General features: G+C 42.9%; 1 protein-coding gene across 1 annotated transcript in view; it reads right to left on the bottom strand.

The window, feature by feature from the left end:
* Positions 1-3,066: 3,066 nt before the first annotated feature.
* tmem88a (transmembrane protein 88 a) overlaps positions 3,067-27,500 on the bottom strand; it is a 24,465-nt gene continuing 31 nt past the window's right edge. Inside the window, exons 1-3 of the mRNA XM_066651417.1 lie at positions 27,270-27,500; positions 23,187-23,571; positions 3,067-4,480 (exon numbers count right to left, since the gene is read on the bottom strand). The exon at positions 27,270-27,500 is cut by the window's right edge and continues 31 nt beyond it. Coding sequence (XP_066507514.1) covers positions 4,202-4,480; positions 23,187-23,555 — 648 coding nt within the window. The 5' untranslated portion in view covers positions 23,556-23,571; positions 27,270-27,500 and the 3' untranslated portion in view covers positions 3,067-4,201. The remainder of the gene's footprint in view (positions 4,481-23,186; positions 23,572-27,269) is intronic.

The following is a 27,500-nucleotide window of genomic DNA, read 5'->3' as shown; positions in this document are numbered from 1 at the left end:
AAACATATCCTCACTTTCTCAATCTTTAATTACATCATCCAATTTATACATTTTCATAGAAAAAGAACATTGAAAAAGGTGCACGTTACTGCCACTTGGTGGTGAACACAGAGTATATCAATGCTAACAAAGCTAGGCTAAGCTGGAGCACATCTTACGGCACATTTTTAATTATAGTATAAACAAGACAAAACACCAAAGAAATAAGGGGAAAACCCACCTGCAACGAGTCCAGCGTTTACATATAATCAGCTCAATGGTTTACTAGCTTACCACTGTAGTTAACAACAATGTAAAATGGCTATACGTTAAACTAGCACCTTCATCAGTCACTTAGCACTGTTAATGATCAGAATGTAACAGTTATACTCCGTTATAAGAGTGCTTTTCTTCTAGATCTGCTGAGAGACAACCCCCAGCAGGGATATCACACTGCTGCAGATCTCCCAGCATTCACTCTGTTTTGACCAGTAGGTGGTGCTGAACTCATTTTCAGGCATTTCACAGAACTATTTATATATAAGCATTTTTACACTGTAACACCAGCTGGACCCAGTTTTGGAGTTCTGATGCCCTCTGGTGTAAAATAGTTACCAGTTCTATCCCATTCCCATACACACACAATAATAATAATGTGTACACTATGGAACGTCAATTAGAAAATTCTCCCTGAAGAGTGTGTGAAGGAGTGGTACCTAGCCCCTTTGTTCAACACAGGCACAAAAGAGTGCCCATTAACACCTCTTGAACACACACATTGTTCCAACCACTCAAAGAGCACAACTGTTACATGAAGCTAAACAATTGGAGACATACTAAATTATGCTACTTCTACTGAAGGCATATCTCTCACAAAAGATAACAGAGAACCTACAGTAGGTCCTGAGCTACTCAAAACCTGGCCATTCGTCTCACAGATAAGACGTGCTGGGGCCTAATGACTCTACCAACCCTAGCATGAGCAGCAGTGGGCTGTGTGCAGGTTACAGAGTCTTGAGTAGCAGAGTCTGGTTTGTCTACATGTGACTGAATATGATCAAGTGAAATAAGTGATGGTTGAAGTGCTGACTGTGAACTAAGGCTGACTGTCTCGAACCACTATCTGAGCATTCAAGGGGAGAGACCATGTCGGACCCCTCATTAAGATGAGCCAGATGAGCCTTGGGGCACTGTGTTCACATCTACATGCGATTCACCAGCAACATAACACTGTAAGAGGCAGGACGCTGTACGTTCATCACATCCTACTACCTCATCAGGTACAACAGCATCGCGTCCACAAGTGGAGTCCTCTTCATTAAACTGAACTAAAGCCACATCCTCATCATCCAGAGGTAAGAAACTCACAGGTAACACAAGATTTCTGTGGGCGACCTTCTCCTTGCCTGTCAGAGGATCAATGACTCTGTAGACATTTATGTTTGGTCTCACAGACACGAGTACATACAGGGTTCGCTCCCTCCTGTCTGCAACCTTCAATTTCCCCCTTTCACCTCCGTTGGCAAGAAGCACTCTATCCCCAACTGCCAAGGGAGATCCTTTCACCTTCCGGTCACACAGCTCAGCACGACGGGTCTGCTCTCTAAGAGTGTTCTGGCCAGCCTCAAATAAATAGGTCCCTCTTTAAAAGAGTCACAAACTCAAAATGACTGACCATTCATTCATTATCTGTAACCCTCATCCAGTTCAGGGTCGCGGTGGGTCCAGAGCCTACCTGGAATCATTGGGCGCAAGGCAGGAACACACCCTCGAGGGGGCGCCAATGTTTTTATCTAATCAGTAAATCTCATTAATTAATTTAGAAGTTGTTTGATTTTTATGTGCACTACACTAACGATATGAAGAGTTATAATTCGCCCTGTCTGTTCTACAGCCCTTAAATTAATTCTGTAAAAAATTCATGGCTGAAAGTGTTGACACCTCTTTATTTTTTCCAGAAAAAAATAGAAAATTATTGCAATTACAAATGTTTTGTTATAAACGTTTATTTACTTTTCCTTCAAAAAACAGAGGAAAAATCAGTCAAAATGTATATAATTTCATACAAAACTGGAAAACTTGACAAAAATCATGGGTAAATAATTAGTTTCAGGCGTGTGATGCTTGTTTAAACTCATCTGTGGTAAGTAATACGTGTGGGCAATAAAAAAAACGTTTACAACAAATGGCCCTGTAGCTAATCTCTCTGGCCGTGGGCGGAATAGAAAAACTGATGAAAGGTTGCAACTCAGGAGAGTTCAGATGGTGGATAAGCGGCCCCAATCAAGTTCCAAAGAAATCCGTGCTGTCCTGCAGACTCAGGGTGCGTCTGTGTCAGCGCGAACTATCCATCTAAAGGAGGATGTAGGGCCCAGTGTCAGAACGGGTCTTCCAGCAGGACAATGACCCCGAACATACTTCAAAAAGCAAAACAATGGAGAGTTCTGAAGTGTCCAGTAATGAGAGGTCGGATCGAACACCCATTGAACCCCTGTGGAGGGATCTTAAAATTGCCGGTCCAAAATTCAAGTGGAGAGGTGTAAGAAGCTTGTTGATGGTTATAGGTCTTAGTTGATGTGAGGTGACCTTGAGTGTCATGAAAAGCACCAACAAATAAAGTTAATTTTTATTATTTATATTATTATTGTTGTTGTTGTAGTAAGTGATTGATTTCAGTTATTTTTTTCAAAGGGTGTGAAGACAAATATAATATTAAGGGGGCACCAATAACTGTGTGCCCTATTTTTTTTAATTTTGCATGAAATTATATCAATTTTGTCCAATTATGTCCTATAAACCATAACTGAATGTTATAAAAAACTCTCAGCAGTATCACATGACTTCTGTAGACACGCCTACAATTTGACTAGGCACTCTAGGCCAGAGAGTGACCTCTGGTGGCCATCTGAATTCGGTGTCTTTATTACAGCCATGAGCTCTATACAGAACCGTGAGAACCCTAAATAGTTCTTTGCATGGTGGAGAACATGTTGTGTTTGGTTGTATACAGCAAAAAGACCCTTTTTAAAGAACAGTTTTTAATAGTGGACGTAAGACTGGCACAAAAAAAGGCACAAAATTATCCAATAAACTTTATTATGCAGTAATACAGAGCCGTGTCCTGGTCTGGTCACTCATTACTCAACAATGAAGGAGAGGAAAAGCAAAAGAATCAGGGCCAAAAAGGAAGAGCTGCCCAAACAGAAAAAAGAGCGCCACTTAAAGGGAGTCAGCACTTACAGACCTGGGATCAGGATCCGGAATCTGAGGCTGTACTCAGTTATCGACGTTTCTGTTTATTTGTAAACTTGGGAAGAGTAAATACAGTGATGTTTGTGTTAATCCGAGTCACAAAGATCACGGTAAGGGAGGAGTTAAAGGGACACTAGGTGAGATTAGATATTGTTGTTCCTGGGCTCCCCCTACAGTTGCAGGGTGTATTTGACTTTTACAACACTGTCCTGAAATCAACGGGGAGGGGCAGAGTGAGTGAGCTGTGGATTCCTACCCTCCTCCAAAAGATACAGAGTGGAGTTTTGGCAGTGCTGAGCCCGGAGACGCAGTGTCAGAGCCTGTACTCTCCATGTTACAGCTCAGTGGAGCGCCACAATGATTTTGAAGCTGAAAATTGAAAGTCAAAATGTTACCTAACGTTGCTTTAAAAAGAAAAAAGCCTGAAGATAGTGAGATATTTACCTTTAATGTAAAACCGTGACCACAGATCCACCCCCTCCTCAAAGGGACTATTTGGTGAGAGGAAACTCCAACCTGGAGGAACAGGGTGGCCCTTGAGCGAGGGAACACCTCACACACTGCAGAACCCAGATGCTTAGTCATGAGAGATTGGGTGTGACTGAGTGAGCTCAGCATGGAGGACTGATGCTCTACCAACTCAGTTCTCATATCACCGTGGGCAACTTGATGGTAGTCTCTGAATTTTTCGTAGGTTTCTGCAGGACGCTTAAGGGCAAGGTCGCCCTGTTCCTCCAGCGTGGAGTTTCCCTTTGAGTTCCGGAGTCCCCAGTGGTGTTGGGGGAGTGGGGTATCAGTGGTAGCACAAACAGTGATTCCCCTTGCAACAGAATGAAAATCCACAGTTGGAACAGCCTTTAAAAAAAAACAATAATAAAAACAGAAATTACTGTGAGACAGATCTGGCAACCCGTCCTGATTGAGAACAGACCCAACAGTTTTTATCGCAGAATCTCCATAGCCCGGCTCCTCAGACCCACACGCTGCCCTTGCCCTCTCTCTCCACCGCCCCCTGCTGGCCACAGCAGCCCCCCAGGCCTGAGTGGGTCGCAGGCAGGTTCTTGTAAACGGCTCGGCTGTAGGGGATGAAGCAGAGTCCGAGCTGGAGGTGCCGGGCCAGTCTGCAGTATGCCGCCAAGGCCAGAACCAGGAGGGGGACCAGCAGCAAAAAGCCCACCACCAGCAGAGCCACGCAGGCGGCGTCGTTGAGCAGATCGGAGCAGTACACAGACGAGCCGTGGGGCTGGACCTGGACCAGAGGACAAGGGTCAAAGCTGTGATCAGAAACACACTTTTTGTAGCCTCTCTATGAACCTGTTTATGTTTTACAGATTGGGTCATCCAGCAGGGGGCGCCCATTTTCAAAACAGCTTAAACATCCAGAACAATAGAAGAACACAGCTTGTGTTGTGGAATAAACAGATCATGTTCTGCTGTTTGTCATTTGTTTGAACAGGACTTGACCAGAGCTTGTTCGACCTAGCAACTGTTGCTATGTATGGAAATATTTGTGGGTGGAGTCTCTAAATTAGAGTCTCTAAATTAGAGACTGAATTAGAGACCGAGTTTGAGACTGGTTTAGACACTGAGTTTGACACTGGATTAGAGACTGAGTTTGACACTGGATTAGAGACTGAGTTTGAGACTGGATTAGAGACTGAGTTTGAGACTGGTTTAGACACTGAGTTTGAGACTGGATTAGAGACTGAGTTTGAGACTGGATTAGAGACTGAGTTTGACACTGGATTAGAGACTGAGTTTGAGACTGGTTTAGACACTGAGTTTGAGACTGGATTAGAGACTGAGTTTGAGACTGGATTAGAGACTGAGTTTGACACTGGATTAGAGACTGAGTTTGAGACTGGTTTAGAAACTGAGTTTAAGACTGGATTAGAGACTGAGTTTGAGACTGGATTAGAGACTGAGTTTGAGACTGGTTTAGAGACTGAGTTTGAGACTGGATTAGAGACTGAGTTTGAGACTGGATTAGAGACTGAGTTTGAGACTGGTTTAGAGACTGAGTTTGAGACTGAATTAGAGACTGAGATTGAGACTGGATTAGAGACTGAGTTTGAGACTGGATTAGACACTGAGTTTGACACTGGATTAGAGACTGAGTTTGAGACTGGTTTAGACACTGAGTTTGAGACTGGATTAGAGACTGAGTTTGAGACTGGATTAGAGACTGAGTTTGACACTGGATTAGAGACTGAGTTTGAGACTGGTTTAGAAACTGAGTTTAAGACTGGATTAGAGACTGAGTTTGAGACTGGGTTAGAGACTGAGTTTGAGACTGGATTAGACACTGAGTTTGACACTGGATTAGAGACTGAGTTTGAGACTGGTTTAGACACTGAGTTTGACACTGGATTAGAGACTGAGTTTGAGACTGGATTAGAGACTGAGTTTGAGACTGGATTAGAGACTGAGTTTGAGACTGGATTAGAGACTGAGTTTGACACTGGATTAGAGACTGAGTTTGAGTTTGAGACTGGTTTAGACCCTGAGTTTGAGACTGAATTAGAGACTGAGATTGAGACTGGATTAGAGACTGAGTTTGAGACTGGATTAGACACTGAGTTTGACACTGGATTAGAGACTGAGTTTGACACTGGATTAGACACTGAGTTTGAGACTGGATTAGAGACTGAGTTTGAGACTGGATTAGAGACTGGATTAGAGACTGAGTTTGAGACTGGTTTAGAAACTGAGTTTAAGACTGGATTAGAGACTGAGTTTGAGACTGGATTAGAGACTGAGTTTGAGACTGGATTAGACACTGAGTTTGACACTGGATTAGAGACTGAGTTTGAGACTGGTTTAGACCCTGAGTTTGAGACTGGATTAGAGACTGAGTTTGATACTGGATTAGAGACTGAGTTTGACACTGTATAAGAGACTGAGTTTGAGACTGGTTTAGAAACTGAGTTTAAGACTGGATTAGAGACTGAGTTTGAGACTGGATTAGAGACTGAGTTTGAGACTGGTTTAGAGACTGAGTTTGAGACTGGATTAGAGACTGAGTTTGAGACTGGATTAGAGACTGAGTTTGAGACTGGTTTAGAGACTGAGTTTGAGACTGAATTAGAGACTGTGATTGAGACTGGATTAGAGACTGAGTTTGAGACTGGATTAGACACTGAGTTTGACACTGGATTAGAGACTGAGTTTGACACTGGATTAGACACTGAGTTTGAGACTGGATTAGAGACTGAGTTTGAGACTGGATTAGAGACTGAGTTTGACACTGGATTAGAGACTGAGTTTGAGACTGGTTTAGACACTGAGTTTGAGACTGGATTAGAGACTGAGTTTGAGACTGGATTAGAGACTGAGTTTGACACTGGATTAGAGACTGAGTTTGAGACTGGTTTAGACACTGAGTTTGAGACTGGATTAGAGACTGAGTTTGAGACTGGATTAGAGACTGAGTTTGACACTGGATTAGAGACTGAGTTTGAGACTGGTTTAGAAACTGAGTTTAAGACTGGATTAGAGACTGAGTTTGAGACTGGATTAGAGACTGAGTTTGAGACTGGTTTAGAGACTGAGTTTGAGACTGGATTAGAGACTGAGTTTGAGACTGGATTAGAGACTGAGTTTGAGACTGGTTTAGAGACTGAGTTTGAGACTGAATTAGAGACTGAGATTGAGACTGGATTAGAGACTGAGTTTGAGACTGGATTAGACACTGAGTTTGACACTGGATTAGAGACTGAGTTTGAGACTGGTTTAGACACTGAGTTTGAGACTGGATTAGAGACTGAGTTTGATACTGGATTAGAGACTGAGTTTGACACTGGATTAGAGACTGAGTTTGAGACTGGTTTAGAAACTGAGTTTAAGACTGGATTAGAGACTGAGTTTGAGACTGGGTTAGAGACTGAGTTTGAGACTGGATTAGACACTGAGTTTGACACTGGATTAGAGACTGAGTTTGAGACTGGTTTAGACACTGAGTTTGACACTGGATTAGAGACTGAGTTTGAGACTGGATTAGAGACTGAGTTTGAGACTGGATTAGGGACTGAGTTTGAGACTGGATTAGAGACTGAGTTTGACACTGGATTAGAGACTGAGTTTGAGTTTGAGACTGGTTTAGACCCTGAGTTTGAGACTGAATTAGAGACTGAGATTGAGACTGGATTAGAGACTGAGTTTGAGACTGGATTAGACACTGAGTTTGACACTGGATTAGACACTGAGTTTGAGACTGGATTAGAGACTGAGTTTGAGACTGGATTAGAGACTGGATTAGAGACTGAGTTTGAGACTGGTTTAGAAACTGAGTTTAAGACTGGATTAGAGACTGAGTTTGAGACTGGATTAGAGACTGAGTTTGAGACTGGATTAGACACTGAGTTTGACACTGGATTAGAGACTGAGTTTGAGACTGGTTTAGACCCTGAGTTTGAGACTGGATTAGAGACTGAGTTTGATACTGGATTAGAGACTGAGTTTGACACTGTATAAGAGACTGAGTTTGAGACTGGTTTAGAAACTGAGTTTAAGACTGGATTAGAGACTGAGTTTGAGACTGGATTAGAGACTGAGTTTGAGACTGGTTTAGAGACTGAGTTTGAGACTGGATTAGAGACTGAGTTTGAGACTGGATTAGAGACTGAGTTTGAGACTGGTTTAGAGACTGAGTTTGAGACTGAATTAGAGACTGAGATTGAGACTGGATTAGAGACTGAGTTTGAGACTGGATTAGACACTGAGTTTGACACTGGATTAGAGACTGAGTTTGACACTGGATTAGACACTGAGTTTGAGACTGGATTAGAGACTGAGTTTGAGACTGGATTAGAGACTGAGTTTGACACTGGATTAGAGACTGAGTTTGAGACTGGTTTAGAAACTGAGTTTAAGACTGGATTAGAGACTGAGTTTGACACTGGATTAGAGACTGAGTTTGAGACTGGTTTAGAAACTGAGTTTAAGACTGGATTAGAGACTGAGTTTGAGACTGGATTAGAGACTGAGTTTGAGACTGGTTTAGAGACTGAGTTTGAGACTGGATTAGAGACTGAGTTTGAGACTGGATTAGAGAATGGATTAGAGACTGGTTTAGAGACTGAGTTTGAGACTGGATTAGAGACTGAGTTTGAGACTGGATTAGACACTGAGTTTGAGACTGGATTAGAGACTGAGTTTGAGACTGGATTAGAGACTGGATTAGAGACTGAGTTTGAGACTGGTTTAGAAACTGAGTTTAAGACTGGATTAGAGACTGAGTTTGAGACTGGATTAGAGACTGAGTTTAAGACTGGATTAGACACTGAGTTTGACACTGGATAAGAGACTGAGCTTGAGACTGGTTTAGACCCTGAGTTTGAGACTGGATTAGAGACTGAGTTTGATACTGGATTAGAGACTGAGTTTGACACTGTATAAGAGACTGAGTTTGAGACTGGTTTAGAAACTGAGTTTAAGACTGGATTAGAGACTGAGTTTGAGACTGGATTAGAGACTGAGTTTGAGACTGGTTTAGAGACTGAGTTTGAGACTGGATTAGAGACTGAGTTTGAGACTGGATTAGAGACTGAGTTTGAGACTGGTTTAGAGACTGAGTTTGAGACTGAATTAGAGACTGAGATTGAGACTGGATTAGAGACTGAGTTTGAGACTGGATTAGACACTGAGTTTGACACTGGATTAGAGACTGAGTTTGACACTGGATTAGACACCGAGTTTGAGACTGGATTAGAGACTGAGTTTGAGACTGGATTAGAGAATGGATTAGAGACTGGTTTAGAGACTGAGTTTGAGACTGGATTAGAGACTGAGTTTGAGACTGGATTAGACACTGAGTTTGAGACTGGATTAGAGACTGAGTTTGAGACTGGATTAGAGACTGGATTAGAGACTGAGTTTGAGACTGGTTTAGAAACTGAGTTTAAGACTGGATTAGAGACTGAGTTTGAGACTGGATTAGAGACTGAGTTTAAGACTGGATTAGACACTGAGTTTGACACTGGATTAGAGACTGAGCTTGAAACTGGTTTAGACCCTGAGTTTGAGACTGGATTAGAGACTGAGTTTGATACTGGATTAGAGACTGAGTTTGACACTGTATAAGAGACTGAGTTTGAGACTGGTTTAGAAACTGAGTTTAAGACTGGATTAGAGACTGAGTTTGAGACTGGATTAGAGACTGAGTTTGAGACTGGTTTAGAGACTGAGTTTGAGACTGGATTAGAGACTGAGTTTGAGACTGGATTAGAGACTGAGTTTGAGACTGGATTAGACACTGAGTTTGACACTGGATTAGAGACTGAGTTTGACACTGGATTAGACACCGAGTTTGAGACTGGATTAGAGACTGAGTTTGAGACTGGATTAGAGAATGGATTAGAGACTGGTTTAGAGACTGAGTTTGAGACTGGATTAGAGACTGAGTTTGAGACTGGATTAGACACTGAGTTTGAGACTGGATTAGAGACTGAGTTTGAGACTGGATTAGAGACTGGATTAGAGACTGAGTTTGAGACTGGTTTAGAAACTGAGTTTAAGACTGGATTAGAGACTGAGTTTGAGACTGGATTAGAGACTGAGTTTGAGACTGGTTTAGAGACTGAGTTTGAGACTGGATTAGAGACTGAGTTTGAGACTGGATTAGAGACTGAGTTTGAGACTGGATTAGACACTGAGTTTGACACTGGATTAGAGACTGAGTTTGACACTGGATTAGACACCGAGTTTGAGACTGGATTAGAGACTGAGTTTGAGACTGGATTAGAGAATGGATTAGAGACTGGTTTAGAGACTGAGTTTGAGACTGGATTAGAGACTGAGTTTGAGACTGGATTAGACACTGAGTTTGAGACTGGATTAGAGACTGAGTTTGAGACTGGATTAGAGACTGGATTAGAGACTGAGTTTGAGACTGGATTAGAGACTGAGTTTAAGACTGGATTAGACACTGAGTTTGACACTGGATTAGAGACTGAGCTTGAGACTGGTTTAGACCCTGAGTTTGAGACTGGATTAGAGACTGAGTTTGATACTGGATTAGAGACTGAGTTTGACACTGTATAAGAGACTGAGTTTGAGACTGGTTTAGAAACTGAGTTTAAGACTGGATTAGAGACTGAGTTTGAGACTGGATTAGAGACTGAGTTTGAGACTGGTTTAGAGACTGAGTTTGAGACTGGATTAGAGACTGAGTTTGAGACTGGATTAGAGACTGAGTTTGAGACTGGTTTAGAGACTGAGTTTGAGACTGAATTAGAGACTGAGATTGAGACTGGATTAGAGACTGAGTTTGAGACTGGATTAGACACTGAGTTTGACACTGGATTAGAGACTGAGTTTGACACTGGATTAGACACCGAGTTTGAGACTGGATTAGAGACTGAGTTTGAGACTGGATTAGAGACTGAGTTTGACACTGGATTAGAGACTGAGTTTGAGACTGGTTTAGAAACTGAGTTTAAGACTGGATTAGAGACTGAGTTTGAGACTGGATTAGAGACTGAGTTTGAGACTGGATTAGAGACTGAGTTTGAGACTGGATTAGAGACTGAGTTTGAGACTGGTTTAGACACTGAGTTTGACACTGGATTAGAGACTGAGTTTGAGACTGGATTAGAGACTGAGTTTAAGACTGGATTAGACACTGAGTTTGACACTGGATTAGAGACTGAGCTTGAGACTGGTTTAGACCCTGAGTTTGAGACTGGATTAGAGACTGAGTTTGATACTGGATTAGAGACTGAGTTTGACACTGTATAAGAGACTGAGTTTGAGACTGGTTTAGAAACTGAGTTTAAGACTGGATTAGAGACTGAGTTTGAGACTGGATTAGAGACTGAGTTTGAGACTGGTTTAGAGACTGAGTTTGAGACTGGATTAGAGACTGAGTTTGAGACTGGATTAGAGACTGAGTTTGAGACTGGATTAGACACTGAGTTTGACACTGGATTAGAGACTGAGTTTGACACTGGATTAGACACCGAGTTTGAGACTGGATTAGAGACTGAGTTTGAGACTGGATTAGAGAATGGATTAGAGACTGGTTTAGAGACTGAGTTTGAGACTGGATTAGAGACTGAGTTTGAGACTGGTTTAGACACTGAGTTTGAGACTGGATTAGAGACTGAGTTTGAGACTGGATTAGAGACTGGATTAGAGACTGAGTTTGAGACTGGATTAGAGACTGAGTTTGAGACTGGTTTAGAGACTGAGTTTGAGACTGGATTAGAGACTGAGTTTGAGACTGGATTAGAGACTGAGTTTGAGACTGGTTTAGAGACTGAGTTTGAGACTGAATTAGAGACTGAGATTGAGACTGGATTAGAGACTGAGTTTGAGACTGGATTAGACACTGAGTTTGACACTGGATTAGAGACTGAGTTTGACACTGGATTAGACACCGAGTTTGAGACTGGATTAGAGACTGAGTTTGAGACTGGATTAGAGACTGAGTTTGACACTGGATTAGAGACTGAGTTTGAGACTGGTTTAGAAACTGAGTTTAAGACTGGATTAGAGACTGAGTTTGAGACTGGATTAGAGACTGAGTTTGAGACTGGATTAGAGACTGAGTTTGAGACTGGATTAGAGACTGAGTTTGAGACTGGTTTAGACACTGAGTTTGACACTGGATTAGAGACTGAGTTTGAGACTGGATTAGAGACTGAGTTTAAGACTGGATTAGACACTGAGTTTGACACTGGATTAGAGACTGAGCTTGAGACTGGTTTAGACCCTGAGTTTGAGACTGGATTAGAGACTGAGTTTGATACTGGATTAGAGACTGAGTTTGACACTGTATAAGAGACTGAGTTTGAGACTGGTTTAGAAACTGAGTTTAAGACTGGATTAGAGACTGAGTTTGAGACTGGATTAGAGACTGAGTTTGAGACTGGTTTAGAGACTGAGTTTGAGACTGGATTAGAGACTGAGTTTGAGACTGGATTAGAGACTGAGTTTGAGACTGGATTAGACACTGAGTTTGACACTGGATTAGAGACTGAGTTTGACACTGGATTAGACACCGAGTTTGAGACTGGATTAGAGACTGAGTTTGAGACTGGATTAGAGAATGGATTAGAGACTGGTTTAGAGACTGAGTTTGAGACTGGATTAGAGACTGAGTTTGAGACTGGTTTAGACACTGAGTTTGAGACTGGATTAGAGACTGAGTTTGAGACTGGATTAGAGACTGGATTAGAGACTGAGTTTGAGACTGGTTTAGAAACTGAGTTTAAGACTGGATTAGAGACTGAGTTTGAGACTGGATTAGAGACTGAGTTTGAGACTGGTTTAGAGACTGAGTTTGAGACTGGATTAGAGACTGAGTTTGAGACTGGATTAGAGACTGAGTTTGAGACTGGATTAGACACTGAGTTTGACACTGGATTAGAGACTGAGTTTGACACTGGATTAGACACCGAGTTTGAGACTGGATTAGAGACTGAGTTTGAGACTGGATTAGAGAATGGATTAGAGACTGGTTTAGAGACTGAGTTTGAGACTGGATTAGAGACTGAGTTTGAGACTGGATTAGACACTGAGTTTGAGACTGGATTAGAGACTGAGTTTGAGACTGGATTAGAGACTGGATTAGAGACTGAGTTTGAGACTGGATTAGAGACTGAGTTTAAGACTGGATTAGACACTGAGTTTGACACTGGATTAGAGACTGAGCTTGAGACTGGTTTAGACCCTGAGTTTGAGACTGGATTAGAGACTGAGTTTGATACTGGATTAGAGACTGAGTTTGACACTGTATAAGAGACTGAGTTTGAGACTGGTTTAGAAACTGAGTTTAAGACTGGATTAGAGACTGAGTTTGAGACTGGATTAGAGACTGAGTTTGAGACTGGTTTAGAGACTGAGTTTGAGACTGGATTAGAGACTGAGTTTGAGACTGGATTAGAGACTGAGTTTGAGACTGGTTTAGAGACTGAGTTTGAGACTGAATTAGAGACTGAGATTGAGACTGGATTAGAGACTGAGTTTGAGACTGGATTAGACACTGAGTTTGACACTGGATTAGAGACTGAGTTTGACACTGGATTAGACACCGAGTTTGAGACTGGATTAGAGACTGAGTTTGAGACTGGATTAGAGACTGAGTTTGACACTGGATTAGAGACTGAGTTTGAGACTGGTTTAGAAACTGAGTTTAAGACTGGATTAGAGACTGAGTTTGAGACTGGATTAGAGACTGAGTTTGAGACTGGATTAGAGACTGAGTTTGAGACTGGATTAGAGACTGAGTTTGAGACTGGTTTAGACACTGAGTTTGACACTGGATTAGAGACTGAGTTTGAGACTGGATTAGAGACTGAGTTTGACACTGGATTAGAGACTGAGTTTGAGACTGGTTTAGAAACTGAGTTTAAGACTGGATTAGAGACTGAGTTTGAGACTGGATTAGAGACTGAGTTTGAGACTGGTTTAGAGACTGAGTTTGAGACTGGATTAGAGACTGAGTTTGAGACTGGTTTAGAGACTGAGTTTGAGACTGAATTAGAGACTGAGATTGAGACTGGATTAGAGACTGAGTTTGAGACTGGATTAGACACTGAGTTTGACACTGGATTAGAGACTGAGTTTGACACTGGATTAGACACCGAGTTTGAGACTGGATTAGAGACTGAGTTTGAGACTGGATTAGAGACTGAGTTTGACACTGGATTAGAGACTGAGTTTGAGACTGGTTTAGAAACTGAGTTTAAGACTGGATTAGAGACTGAGTTTGAGACTGGATTAGAGACTGAGTTTGAGACTGGATTAGAGACTGAGTTTGAGACTGGATTAGAGACTGAGTTTGAGACTGGTTTAGACACTGAGTTTGACACTGGATTAGAGACTGAGTTTGAGACTGGATTAGAGACTGAGTTTAAGACTGGATTAGACACTGAGTTTGACACTGGATTAGAGACTGAGCTTGAGACTGGTTTAGACCCTGAGTTTGAGACTGGATTAGAGACTGAGTTTGATACTGGATTAGAGACTGAGTTTGACACTGTATAAGAGACTGAGTTTGAGACTGGTTTAGAAACTGAGTTTAAGACTGGATTAGAGACTGAGTTTGAGACTGGATTAGAGACTGAGTTTGAGACTGGTTTAGAGACTGAGTTTGAGACTGGATTAGAGACTGAGTTTGAGACTGGATTAGAGACTGAGTTTGAGACTGGATTAGACACTGAGTTTGACACTGGATTAGAGACTGAGTTTGACACTGGATTAGACACCGAGTTTGAGACTGGATTAGAGACTGAGTTTGAGACTGGATTAGAGAATGGATTAGAGACTGGTTTAGAGACTGAGTTTGAGACTGGATTAGAGACTGAGTTTGAGACTGGTTTAGACACTGAGTTTGAGACTGGATTAGAGACTGAGTTTGAGACTGGATTAGAGACTGGATTAGAGACTGAGTTTGAGACTGGTTTAGAAACTGAGTTTAAGACTGGATTAGAGACTGAGTTTGAGACTGGATTAGAGACTGAGTTTGAGACTGGTTTAGAGACTGAGTTTGAGACTGGATTAGAGACTGAGTTTGAGACTGGATTAGAGACTGAGTTTGAGACTGGATTAGACACTGAGTTTGACACTGGATTAGAGACTGAGTTTGACACTGGATTAGACACCGAGTTTGAGACTGGATTAGAGACTGAGTTTGAGACTGGATTAGAGAATGGATTAGAGACTGGTTTAGAGACTGAGTTTGAGACTGGATTAGAGACTGAGTTTGAGACTGGATTAGACACTGAGTTTGAGACTGGATTAGAGACTGAGTTTGAGACTGGATTAGAGACTGGATTAGAGACTGAGTTTGAGACTGGATTAGAGACTGAGTTTAAGACTGGATTAGACACTGAGTTTGACACTGGATTAGAGACTGAGCTTGAGACTGGTTTAGACCCTGAGTTTGAGACTGGATTAGAGACTGAGTTTGATACTGGATTAGAGACTGAGTTTGACACTGTATAAGAGACTGAGTTTGAGACTGGTTTAGAAACTGAGTTTAAGACTGGATTAGAGACTGAGTTTGAGACTGGATTAGAGACTGAGTTTGAGACTGGTTTAGAGACTGAGTTTGAGACTGGATTAGAGACTGAGTTTGAGACTGGATTAGAGACTGAGTTTGAGACTGGTTTAGAGACTGAGTTTGAGACTGAATTAGAGACTGAGATTGAGACTGGATTAGAGACTGAGTTTGAGACTGGATTAGACACTGAGTTTGACACTGGATTAGAGACTGAGTTTGACACTGGATTAGACACCGAGTTTGAGACTGGATTAGAGACTGAGTTTGAGACTGGATTAGAGACTGAGTTTGACACTGGATTAGAGACTGAGTTTGAGACTGGTTTAGAAACTGAGTTTAAGACTGGATTAGAGACTGAGTTTGAGACTGGATTAGAGACTGAGTTTGAGACTGGATTAGAGACTGAGTTTGAGACTGGATTAGAGACTGAGTTTGAGACTGGTTTAGACACTGAGTTTGACACTGGATTAGAGACTGAGTTTGAGACTGGATTAGAGACTGAGTTTGACACTGGATTAGAGACTGAGTTTGAGACTGGTTTAGAAACTGAGTTTAAGACTGGATTAGAGACTGAGTTTTAGACTGGATTAGAGACTGAGTTTGAGACTGGTTTAGAGACTGAGTTTGAGACTGGATTAGAGACTGAGTTTGAGACTGGATTAGAGACTGGATTAGAGACTGGTTTAGAGACTGAGTTTGAGACTGGATTAGAGACTGAGTTTGAGACTGGATTAGAGACTGAGTTTGAGACTGGATTAGACACTGAGTTTGAGACTGGATTAGAGACTGAGTTTGAGACTGGATTAGAGACTGAGCTTGAGATTGGATTAGAGACTGAGTTTGAGACTGGATTAGAGACTGAGTTTGAGACTGGATTAGAGACTGAGTTTGTAGACTGGATTAGAGACTGAGTTTGAGACTGGATTAGACACTGTGTTTGAGACTGTATTAGAGACTGAGTTTGAGACTGGTTTAGACACTGAGTTTGAGACTGGTTTAGAGACTGAGTTTGAGACTGGATTAGAGACTGAGTTTGAGACTGGATTAGAGACTGAGTTTGAGACTGGATTAGACACTGAGTTTGAGACTGGATTAGAGACTGAGTTTGAGACTGGATTAGAGACTGAGTTTGAGACTGGTTTAGAAACTGAGTTTAAGACTGGATTAGAGACTGAGTTTGAGACTGAATTAGAGACTGAGTTTGAGACTGGATTAGAGACTGAGTTTGAGACTGGTTTAGACACTGAGTTTGAGACTGGATTAGAGACTGAGTTTGAGACTGGATTAGAGACCGAGTTTGAGACTGGATTAGAGACTGAGTTTGAGACTGGATTAGACACTGAGTTTGAGACTGGATTAGACACTGAGTTTGAGACTGGATTAGAGACTGAGTTTGAGACTGGATTAGAGACTGAGTTTGAGACTGGATTAGACACTGAGTTTGAGACTGGATTAGAGACTGAGTTTAAGACTGGATTAGACACTGAGTTTGACACTGGATTAGAGACTGAGTTTGAGACTGGTTTAGACCCTGAGTTTGAGACTGGATTAGAGACTGAGTTTGATACTGGATTAGAGACTGAGTTTGACACTGTATAAGAGACTGAGTTTGAGACTGGTTTAGAAACTGAGTTTAAGACTGGATTAGAGACTGAGTTTGAGACTGGATTAGAGACTGAGTTTGAGACTGGTTTAGAGACTGAGTTTGAGACTGGATTAGAGACTGAGTTTGAGACTGGATTAGAGACTGAGTTTGAGACTGGATTAGACACTGAGTTTGACACTGGATTAGAGACTGAGTTTGACACTGGATTAGACACCGAGTTTGAGACTGGATTAGAGACTGAGTTTGAGACTGGATTAGAGAATGGATTAGAGACTGGTTTAGAGACTGAGTTTGAGACTGGATTAGAGACTGAGTTTGAGACTGGATTAGACACTGAGTTTGAGACTGGATTAGAGACTGAGTTTGAGACTGGATTAGAGACTGGATTAGAGACTGAGTTTGAGACTGGTTTAGAAACTGAGTTTAAGACTGGATTAGAGACTGAGTTTGACACTGGATTAGAGACTGAGTTTGAGACTGGTTTAGAAACTGAGTTTAAGACTGGATCAGAGACTGAGTTTGAGACTGGATTAGAGACTGAGTTTGAGACTGGATTAGAGACTGAGTTTGAGACTGGATTAGAGACTGAGTTTGAGACTGGTTTAGACACTGAGTTTGACACTGGATTAGAGACTGAGTTTGAGACTGGATTAGAGACTGAGTTTGACACTGGATTAGAGACTGAGTTTGAGACTGGATTAGAGACTGAGTTTAAGACTGGATTAGACACTGAGTTTGACACTGGATTAGAGACTGAGCTTGAGACTGGTTTAGACCCTGAGTTTGAGACTGGATTAGAGACTGAGTTTGATACTGGATTAGAGACTGAGTTTGACACTGTATAAGAGACTGAGTTTGAGACTGGTTTAGAAACTGAGTTTAAGACTGGATTAGAGACTGAGTTTGAGACTGGATTAGAGACTGAGTTTGAGACTGGTTTAGAGACTGAGTTTGAGACTGGATTAGAGACTGAGTTTGAGACTGGATTAGAGACTGAGTTTGAGACTGGATTAGACACTGAGTTTGACACTGGATTAGAGACTGAGTTTGACACTGGATTAGACACCGAGTTTGAGACTGGATTAGAGACTGAGTTTGAGACTGGATTAGAGAATGGATTAGAGACTGGTTTAGAGACTGAGTTTGAGACTGGATTAGAGACTGAGTTTGAGACTGGATTAGACACTGAGTTTGAGACTGGATTAGAGACTGAGTTTGAGACTGGATTAGAGACTGGATTAGAGACTGAGTTTGAGACTGGTTTAGAAACTGAGTTTAAGACTGGATTAGAGACTGAGTTTGAGACTGGATTAGAGACTGAGTTTGAGACTGGTTTAGAGACTGAGTTTGAGACTGGATTAGAGACTGAGTTTGAGACTGGATTAGAGACTGAGTTTGAGACTGGATTAGACACTGAGTTTGACACTGGATTAGAGACTGAGTTTGACACTGGATTAGACACCGAGTTTGAGACTGGATTAGAGACTGAGTTTGAGACTGGATTAGAGAATGGATTAGAGACTGGTTTAGAGACTGAGTTTGAGACTGGATTAGAGACTGAGTTTGAGACTGGATTAGACACTGAGTTTGAGACTGGATTAGAGACTGAGTTTGAGACTGGATTAGAGACTGGATTAGAGACTGAGTTTGAGACTGGATTAGAGACTGAGTTTAAGACTGGATTAAACACTGAGTTTGACACTGGATTAGAGACTGAGCTTGAGACTGGTTTAGACCCTGAGTTTGAGACTGGATTAGAGACTGAGTTTGATACTGGATTAGAGACTGAGTTTGACACTGTATAAGAGACTGAGTTTGAGACTGGTTTAGAAACTGAGTTTAAGACTGGATTAGAGACTGAGTTTGAGACTGGATTAGAGACTGAGTTTGAGACTGGTTTAGAGACTGAGTTTGAGACTGGATTAGAGACTGAGTTTGAGACTGGATTAGAGACTGAGTTTGAGACTGGTTTAGAGACTGAGTTTGAGACTGAATTAGAGACTGAGATTGAGACTGGATTAGAGACTGAGTTTGAGACTGGATTAGACACTGAGTTTGACACTGGATTAGAGACTGAGTTTGACACTGGATTAGACACCGAGTTTGAGACTGGATTAGAGACTGAGTTTGAGACTGGATTAGAGACTGAGTTTGACACTGGATTAGAGACTGAGTTTGAGACTGGTTTAGAAACTGAGTTTAAGACTGGATTAGAGACTGAGTTTGAGACTGGATTAGAGACTGAGTTTGAGACTGGATTAGAGACTGAGTTTGAGACTGGATTAGAGACTGAGTTTGAGACTGGTTTAGACACTGAGTTTGACACTGGATTAGAGACTGAGTTTGAGACTGGATTAGAGACTGAGTTTAAGACTGGATTAGACACTGAGTTTGACACTGGATTAGAGACTGAGCTTGAGACTGGTTTAGACCCTGAGTTTGAGACTGGATTAGAGACTGAGTTTGATACTGGATTAGAGACTGAGTTTGACACTGTATAAGAGACTGAGTTTGAGACTGGTTTAGAAACTGAGTTTAAGACTGGATTAGAGACTGAGTTTGAGACTGGATTAGAGACTGAGTTTGAGACTGGTTTAGAGACTGAGTTTGAGACTGGATTAGAGACTGAGTTTGAGACTGGATTAGAGACTGAGTTTGAGACTGGATTAGACACTGAGTTTGACACTGGATTAGAGACTGAGTTTGACACTGGATTAGACACCGAGTTTGAGACTGGATTAGAGACTGAGTTTGAGACTGGATTAGAGAATGGATTAGAGACTGGTTTAGAGACTGAGTTTGAGACTGGATTAGAGACTGAGTTTGAGACTGGATTAGACACTGAGTTTGAGACTGGATTAGAGACTGAGTTTGAGACTGGATTAGAGACTGGATTAGAGACTGAGTTTGAGACTGGTTTAGAAACTGAGTTTAAGACTGGATTAGAGACTGAGTTTGAGACTGGATTAGAGACTGAGTTTGAGACTGGTTTAGAGACTGAGTTTGAGACTGGATTAGAGACTGAGTTTGAGACTGGATTAGAGACTGAGTTTGAGACTGGATTAGACACTGAGTTTGACACTGGATTAGAGACTGAGTTTGACACTGGATTAGACACCGAGTTTGAGACTGGATTAGAGACTGAGTTTGAGACTGGATTAGAGAATGGATTAGAGACTGGTTTAGAGACTGAGTTTGAGACTGGATTAGAGACTGAGTTTGAGACTGGATTAGACACTGAGTTTGAGACTGGATTAGAGACTGAGTTTGAGACTGGATTAGAGACTGGATTAGAGACTGAGTTTGAGACTGGATTAGAGACTGAGTTTAAGACTGGATTAGACACTGAGTTTGACACTGGATTAGAGACTGAGCTTGAGACTGGTTTAGACCCTGAGTTTGAGACTGGATTAGAGACTGAGTTTGATACTGGATTAGAGACTGAGTTTGACACTGTATAAGAGACTGAGTTTGAGACTGGATTAGAGACTGAGCTTGAGATTGGATTAGAGACTGAGTTTGAGACTGGATTAGAGACTGAGTTTGAGACTGGATTAGAGACTGAGTTTGTAGACTGGATTAGAGACTGAGTTTGAGACTGGATTAGACACTGTGTTTGAGACTGTATTAGAGACTGAGTTTGAGACTGGTTTAGACACTGAGTTTGAGACTGGTTTAGAGACTGAGTTTGAGACTGGATTAGAGACTGAGTTTGAGACTGGATTAGAGACTGAGTTTGAGACTGGATTAGACACTGAGTTTGAGACTGGATTAGAGACTGAGTTTGAGACTGGATTAGAGACTGAGTTTGAGACTGGTTTAGAAACTGAGTTTAAGACTGGATTAGAGACTGAGTTTGAGACTGAATTAGAGACTGAGTTTGAGACTGGATTAGAGACTGAGTTTGAGACTGGTTTAGACACTGAGTTTGAGACTGGATTAGAGACTGAGTTTGAGACTGGATTAGAGACCGAGTTTGAGACTGGATTAGAGACTGAGTTTGAGACTGGATTAGACACTGAGTTTGAGACTGGATTAGACACTGAGTTTGAGACTGGATTAGAGACTGAGTTTGAGACTGGATTAGAGACTGAGTTTGAGACTGGATTAGACACTGAGTTTGAGACTGGATTAGAGACTGAGTTTGAGACTGGATTAGAGACTGAGTTTGAGACTGGATTAGACACTGAGTTTGAGACTGGATTAGACACTGAATTTGACACTGAGTTTGAGACTGGATTAGAGACTGAGTTTGAGACTGGATTAGAGACTGAGTTTGAGACTGGATTAGAGACTGAGTTTGAGACTGGATTAGAGACTGAGTTTGAGACTGGATTAGACACTGAGTTTAAGACTGGATTAGAGACTGAGTTTGAGACTGGATTAGAGACTGAGTTTGACACTGGATTAGAGACTGAGTTTGAGACTGGTTTAGACACTGAGTTTGAGACTGGATTAGAGACTGAGTTTGAGACTGGATTAGAGACCGAGTTTGAGACTGGATTAGAGACTGAGTTTGAGACTGGATTAGACACTGAGTTTGAGACTGGATTAGACACTGAGTTTGAGACTGGATTAGAGACTGAGTTTGAGACTGGATTAGAGACTGAGTTTGAGACTGGATTAGACACTGAGTTTGAGACTGGATTAGAGACTGAGTTTGAGACTGGATTAGACACTGAGTTTGAGACTGGATTAGACACTGAATTTGACACTGGATTAGACACTGAGTTTGAGACTGGATTAGAGACTGAGTTTGAGACTGGATTAGAGACTGAGTTTGAGACTGGATTAGAGACTGAGTTTGAGACTGGATTAGAGACTGAGTTTGAGACTGGATTAGACACTGAGTTTAAGACTGGATTAGAGACTGAGTTTGAGACTGGATTAGAGACTGAGTTTGACACTGGATTAGAGACTGAGTTTGAGACTGGATTAGAGACTGAGTTTGAGACTGGATTAGAGACTGAGTTTGTAGACTGTGTTTGAGACTGGATTAGACACTGTGTTTGCGACTGGATTAGAGACTGAGTTTGTAGACTGGATTAGAGACTGAGTTTGAGACTGGATTATACACTGTGTTTGAGACTGGATTAGAGACTGAGTTTGAGACTGGTTTAGAGACTGAGTTTGAGACTGGTTTAGAGACTGAGTTTGAGACTGGATTAGAGACTGAGTTTGTAGACTGGATTAGAGACTGAGTTTGAGACTGGTTTAGAGACTGAGTTTGAGACTGGTTTAGAGACTGAGTTTGAGACTGGATTAGAGACTGAGTTTGAGACTGGATTAGAGACTGAGTTTGAGACTGGTTTAGAGACTGAGTTTAGAGACGGTATTCTGGATTAAAGGCTGGGTTTCAGACTGAATTTGAGACACGTTTTGAGACCAGATTTGAGACTTAGTTTCAGACTGGTTTAGAGACTGAGTTTGAGACTGGATTAGAAACTGAGTTTGAGACTGGATTAGAGACTGAGTTTGAGACTGGTTTAGAGACTGAGTTTGAGACTGGTTTTGAGACCAGATTTGAGACTGAATTTAAGAATAGATTCAGACTGAGACGGAAAATGCCTTGGTGGTCTTTCTTTTCTATTTGGATTCAGAAATGTAAGTCTTCCAGTGTAGTAATGAAATGTAAACATATGAGGTAAGATGCAGATGAGTGTGAATGTGAATGAAATCAAGACAGAGGGGATGATGGGAAAGGACCACTGCAGTTAAACAAAAACATCAGAACTGGGGAGCACATTGTTTTATTTAAGTGGGCTAATCCTTGGTGTAATATTCGAGATATGAGTAGGAGCTGTGGGAGTGGTGTGGTTGTGTGTGTGTGTGTGGGTGGGTGGGTGAGTGTGTGTGTGTATATGTGTGTGTTATCTGATATTAGATACTGATAAGGTATGGGTTAGCTCTGAAGATGTTTTCATTGGTGCAGGTGGTCCGTATTAAGCTCTGCAGGGATTCTGTGATGGTTTACAGACAGAGTATGAGCTCTTTTCCTGCTGCACTTCCTCTGGGAGACAGAATTCAAGACGAGTGTGTGAAGATGTGTGTGTTACTTTTCAGAAACGCCCCTTCTCTCCTGATCTGATTGCTGTGTTTTCTCTAATGGCTGAGGAGGGAAAGTTCATGTTTATAAGGGTTTAGTGGATTCCTACAGTTCACAGAAATATCAAATCACCCTTTATTTAACCCTTAAACTCCAGATTTAAGTCTCAGTCCACCCTGGGGGTGATAAAGTATGCAGAGCAACAGCTGGACTACAGTCTGTGACAGTAGAACTGCAGAGTGCTGCGGTGTGGTCAGTGGAGCTGAGAGAATGCAGCAGTGAGTGTGTTTTCTTACGGATGAGTGGCAGAGGAAGCCGAAGACCACCATGGTGAGGGCGGGGGTGAGGACGGGGCCGAACACCAGCGCTGCGAGGGCCGTGTTGACGGCGGCGATCACCAGGTTCTGCGCCGTGACCAGAACCGAGCAGGCCCAGCAGTCCAGAGCCGGCCGCAGCTCCAGAGCCACCTCGGTGCTGCCTGCCTGGGAGTAGGGGGGAGGGACCACCGGCCCTGAGGCCGCTGGTGAGGCCGCTTGCCCTGGGGAGACCACCGGAGACGAGATGGAGCCGCTGTGATGGAGACGACTCAGTTCAGAGTCCGGCACATCTGTCTCCAGCTGCTGAGAGACAGACTTCTTCAGAGTCCCGTTACGAGATAGAGACATGCTGACCCGTCTCACCCTGTGGAGAAAGAGACCAGTCTCAGTGAGAGAATCTTAAACCTAAACCTCATCCTCAACTTTATCCCAAATCGCCTTAGCCCCACCTTAGCCCTGCCTTAGCCACGCCCTACCCCTCACCCTAACCCCACCCTAGCCACACCTTAACCCTGCCCTAGCCCCGCCTTAGCCGTGCCTTAGCCCTGCCTTAGCCCTGCCTTAGCCCCACCTTAGCCCCGCCTTAGCCCACCTTAGCCCTGCCTTAACCCTGCCTTAGCCCCGCCTTAGCCCTGCCTTAGCCCCGCCTTAGCCCTTCCTTAGCCCTGCTATAACCCTGCCTTAGCCCTGCTATAACCCTGCCTTAGCCCTGCCTTACCCCACCTTAACCCTGCCTTAGCCCTGCCATAGCTTTGTCTTAGCCCCACCTTAGCCCTGCTTTAATTCCGCCTTAGCCCTGCCTTAACCCTGCCTTAGCCCTACCTTACCCCACCTTAACCCTGCCTTAGCCCTGCCTTAACCCTGCCTTAGCCCTGCCTTAGCCCACCTTAGCCCTGCCTTAGCCCCACCTTAGCCCTTCCTTAACCCTGCCTTAGCCCACCTTAGCCCACCTTAGCCCTGCCTTAGCCCAGCCTTAGCCCTGCCTTAGCCCACCTTAGCCCTGCCATAGCCTTGTCTTAGCCCCACCTTAGCCCTGCCTTAATTCCGCCTTAGCCCTGCCTTAACCCTGCCTTAGCCCTGCCTTAGCCCTGCCATAGCCCTGCCATAGCCTCGTCTTAGCCCCACCTTAGCCATGCCTTATCATTAGTTTTCCCACCTGTGCCTTCCATGTGGTTCTATTGTTCCCAGGTTTTCGTTGCCTGTGCTCCTGTGTATACACCCTCCTGGATTCAGTGTGCGTCTTGTGTGTCTGTTTGTGTGTGTCTGTGTGTGTGTGTGTCTGTGTGTGTGTGTCTGTGTGTGTGTGTGTCTGTGTGTGTGTGTGTGTGTGACAGTGTTTACTTATCCCCTACATTGATTCACGCTTGTTTTCTGTTTGCTTTGCTCCACTTGGTTCTAGCTTGTGTCTGTTTTAAATAAATGACTTGCCCCTCCATTGCTCAGTGAAGTGTAACCTGAGTTGTGAAAGACCCTCGTGCTTTTGCTAATCTCCAAAAAAAGCACAGCTCGTTTTTCTCAGAGTCCAGGCTCAGGACGGTAAACACAGATAACTGAGAAACTGTGAACAGCAGGAAACTGACCCCTCCCTGCCCCACTCTACCCCGGGCCCCCCACCTCTCTCCGGACCACAAACACAAAACAATGATCCTGAGGAAAGGCATGGTGCCGTGTATCTCCGAGCAGGACATCTCCTCAAACACACCGCTTCCTGCAGCCGCTCGCACACACGAACCCCGCTGACCACTGCCCCTGACCTTCAGCTCGGAGCCCAGAGGATGTGTGTCTTTAAAAACCAATTATACAGCTTCATGCAGGGTTCTGCACAGCGGCTGTTTTACTGAGATGTTTACAGAGTAAACACAGTGTTAACGTGAAGGAGCTGAAGGCTGTTTTTCGATTCTTAATCTCTCTGCTTTCTTTTTAAAAAGAAACACCAGTTTCACCTAATCATTAGCTGTTAGCTGAGGTCTCCCCATCACACACACACACACACACACACACACACACACACACACACACCCCGGGGCCAGGACAAGCACCTGATTTAACTTTCTTCTTTAAAGTTAGAGGCAGGTGCAGGATCCTGAACCCACTGCAGGGAAAGAGCCACAACTCAAGGTTAACGTTTGGATATAATTTAATTAAAAAACGGTAAACTGTCGTAAGTGTGATATTCACTACAAATAGAGAGTGTCATATTTCAAGCCTTGTTTTGTTTTACCGTGAAAATCTTGTCTCAAATGTAAATATATCACTAAAAATATTAAAATCTCATTGCTGTTATTTACACGGTGAGAAAACGCTGCTTCATCAGAATTCGTGGACGTTCTAAATTCACCAAGTGAGCTCCCATCCACTGGAGGCGCTGTTTCACTAAACACACTCAAACCCAAGGAAGAGGGCTACGTGTTAGGGTTAGACCTAGGGTTTAGGGTTTAATTTTAAGGCCTGGGTTGTCAGATACGTGCATCTCATTCGTACACAATCTACAAACACTGGCAGCTATCTTTTGGTAAAATAGATACGTTTTTTGCCTTGATTCCAGTCTGAAATTCAGAAATCCTCATTATCTCAGTAGTAGTAGTAATAGTAGTCTCACATTATGGCCACTGCTGAAAGGCCTGAGTACTGTATTAAAGCCACCACACCCTGATGTCTCCAGGAAAGGGGCTACAATGTCCTCATTCCTAATGTCGAGCCCTCTCAGTTTCAGAGTCTGGAGGACGAGTGGAGAGCACAGAGTCCACGGCGTCTGAAGCCCACGGTGAAGATTCTGGAGTCTGTGAGGATGTGGGATGGAGATGGAGATACAGGACGCTTCTCCAGCGGGACTCGGCAACTAGCCTCAGTGCTGAAACTGACGGCGCTTTTCCACTGCACGGAACCTGCTCAACTCGACTCTCCACCGGCCAAATCTGGTCCTGGACCCGGGTTCTGCTTTAGTCCCTGCTCGCTTACGGTTCCAAACTAGTCTAATACTGACTGTGAGGTGTAAACCCTGCAGAGCTCTGATTGGACAGAGACCTGTCAATCACCAGGAAACAGAGAGCTCCAGCCGCAGCGTTCACATTAGTTTTTATCCGACTCTCAGCAGCAGCTCGTAACGTTCCCCCGAGGGGTTTCTGAAGAGGGACAGACGCTCATTGGTTCGGTGGCTGAGGAAAATCTCCAGCGAATGCCAAGGAAAACTGCTCACTGACCAGTTAAAAGCAAGTCAAGCTGATCCCATGCGGTGGAAAATCACCATAACCCTCCACACCTGAACTCCAGAGAGAACCAGGGGGCATTTATCAAGAGGACGATGAGAAGCACCTGACACAGAGATACGAGAGGCCACTATCACAGCAACCTCCTGCCAATTCACATGTACACTATTATACACTGTATATAACGTACACTATTAGTGTTAAATGATCGCTACTACCGCTCTAGAATCATTTCAACACGAACAGTGTTGGTTTTCCATTTCTGAATTTTGAGTGGGTTCCAGTAACATCTCCACAGTTCCTTCACGACTCACACCACTGACGCAGTCATTTGTGACAAAGGCACCCCACCAAGCACCGAGTGTTTAAACTAAGCTGGACATTTCTGCATCGTTTCCGTTAAATATTTGAATGATTTGAGACACTTTTCTAGAGATTTTCATGACATTTTTAAAAGTGAAAAAGCTCGAGTGAATACAACAAACGTGACAGAGATAGTTGGTGATAATCGGACTGTTCTGAGACGCAGCTGTGTGATGTTATGGACCCTGACCTCACAGGACGTATGGACCATGAGCTTCTAGCTTCACACCTGTAATGATTTTCTAAGTAAATCGGATTTCTCTGCATTTAAAAACACATTTATTACAATGTACTAATGCTGTAATAACACTGTATTTAAGTGTAATACAATGGTGCAGGAAAGAAGCACATTACCAGAATTTCACTATTTCCGAGAGGTCTGGAGAGATGAGGTTTTATTACAACGTCATGTTGAGGTAAGGTCCTGGAATAATTCTCTGTAACTTTTCCGCAGGTGATCTCTAATAAAATCAGAGTATCTGTCTCTACTCACGTCAGCGCGATGGAGCAGGAGCTCTCTCCCAGACCAAGATCTCACGGTTATGGTGTTCCTCCTCCAGCTGCCGATCAGAACTCACCCAGATCCATGGAATTTACTGGAATTCACTGGAAAATTCAGTTTTTCTCCTCAGTATTCTGTAAGTTCTGAGCTGCTCTTGGGGAGCGTTTAATGGAAGCCAACAGCTTCTGAAGCTTGGGTTGAGATCCTGCCAAGAACTAAATC

The sequence above is a fragment of the Hoplias malabaricus genome, chromosome 18, assembly GCF_029633855.1.
Source record: "Hoplias malabaricus isolate fHopMal1 chromosome 18, fHopMal1.hap1, whole genome shotgun sequence".
Taxonomy (NCBI): Eukaryota; Metazoa; Chordata; class Actinopteri; order Characiformes; family Erythrinidae; genus Hoplias; species Hoplias malabaricus.
The sequence above is the reverse complement of the archived record's forward strand: the minus strand, read 5'-3'. Positions and strand labels throughout refer to the sequence as shown.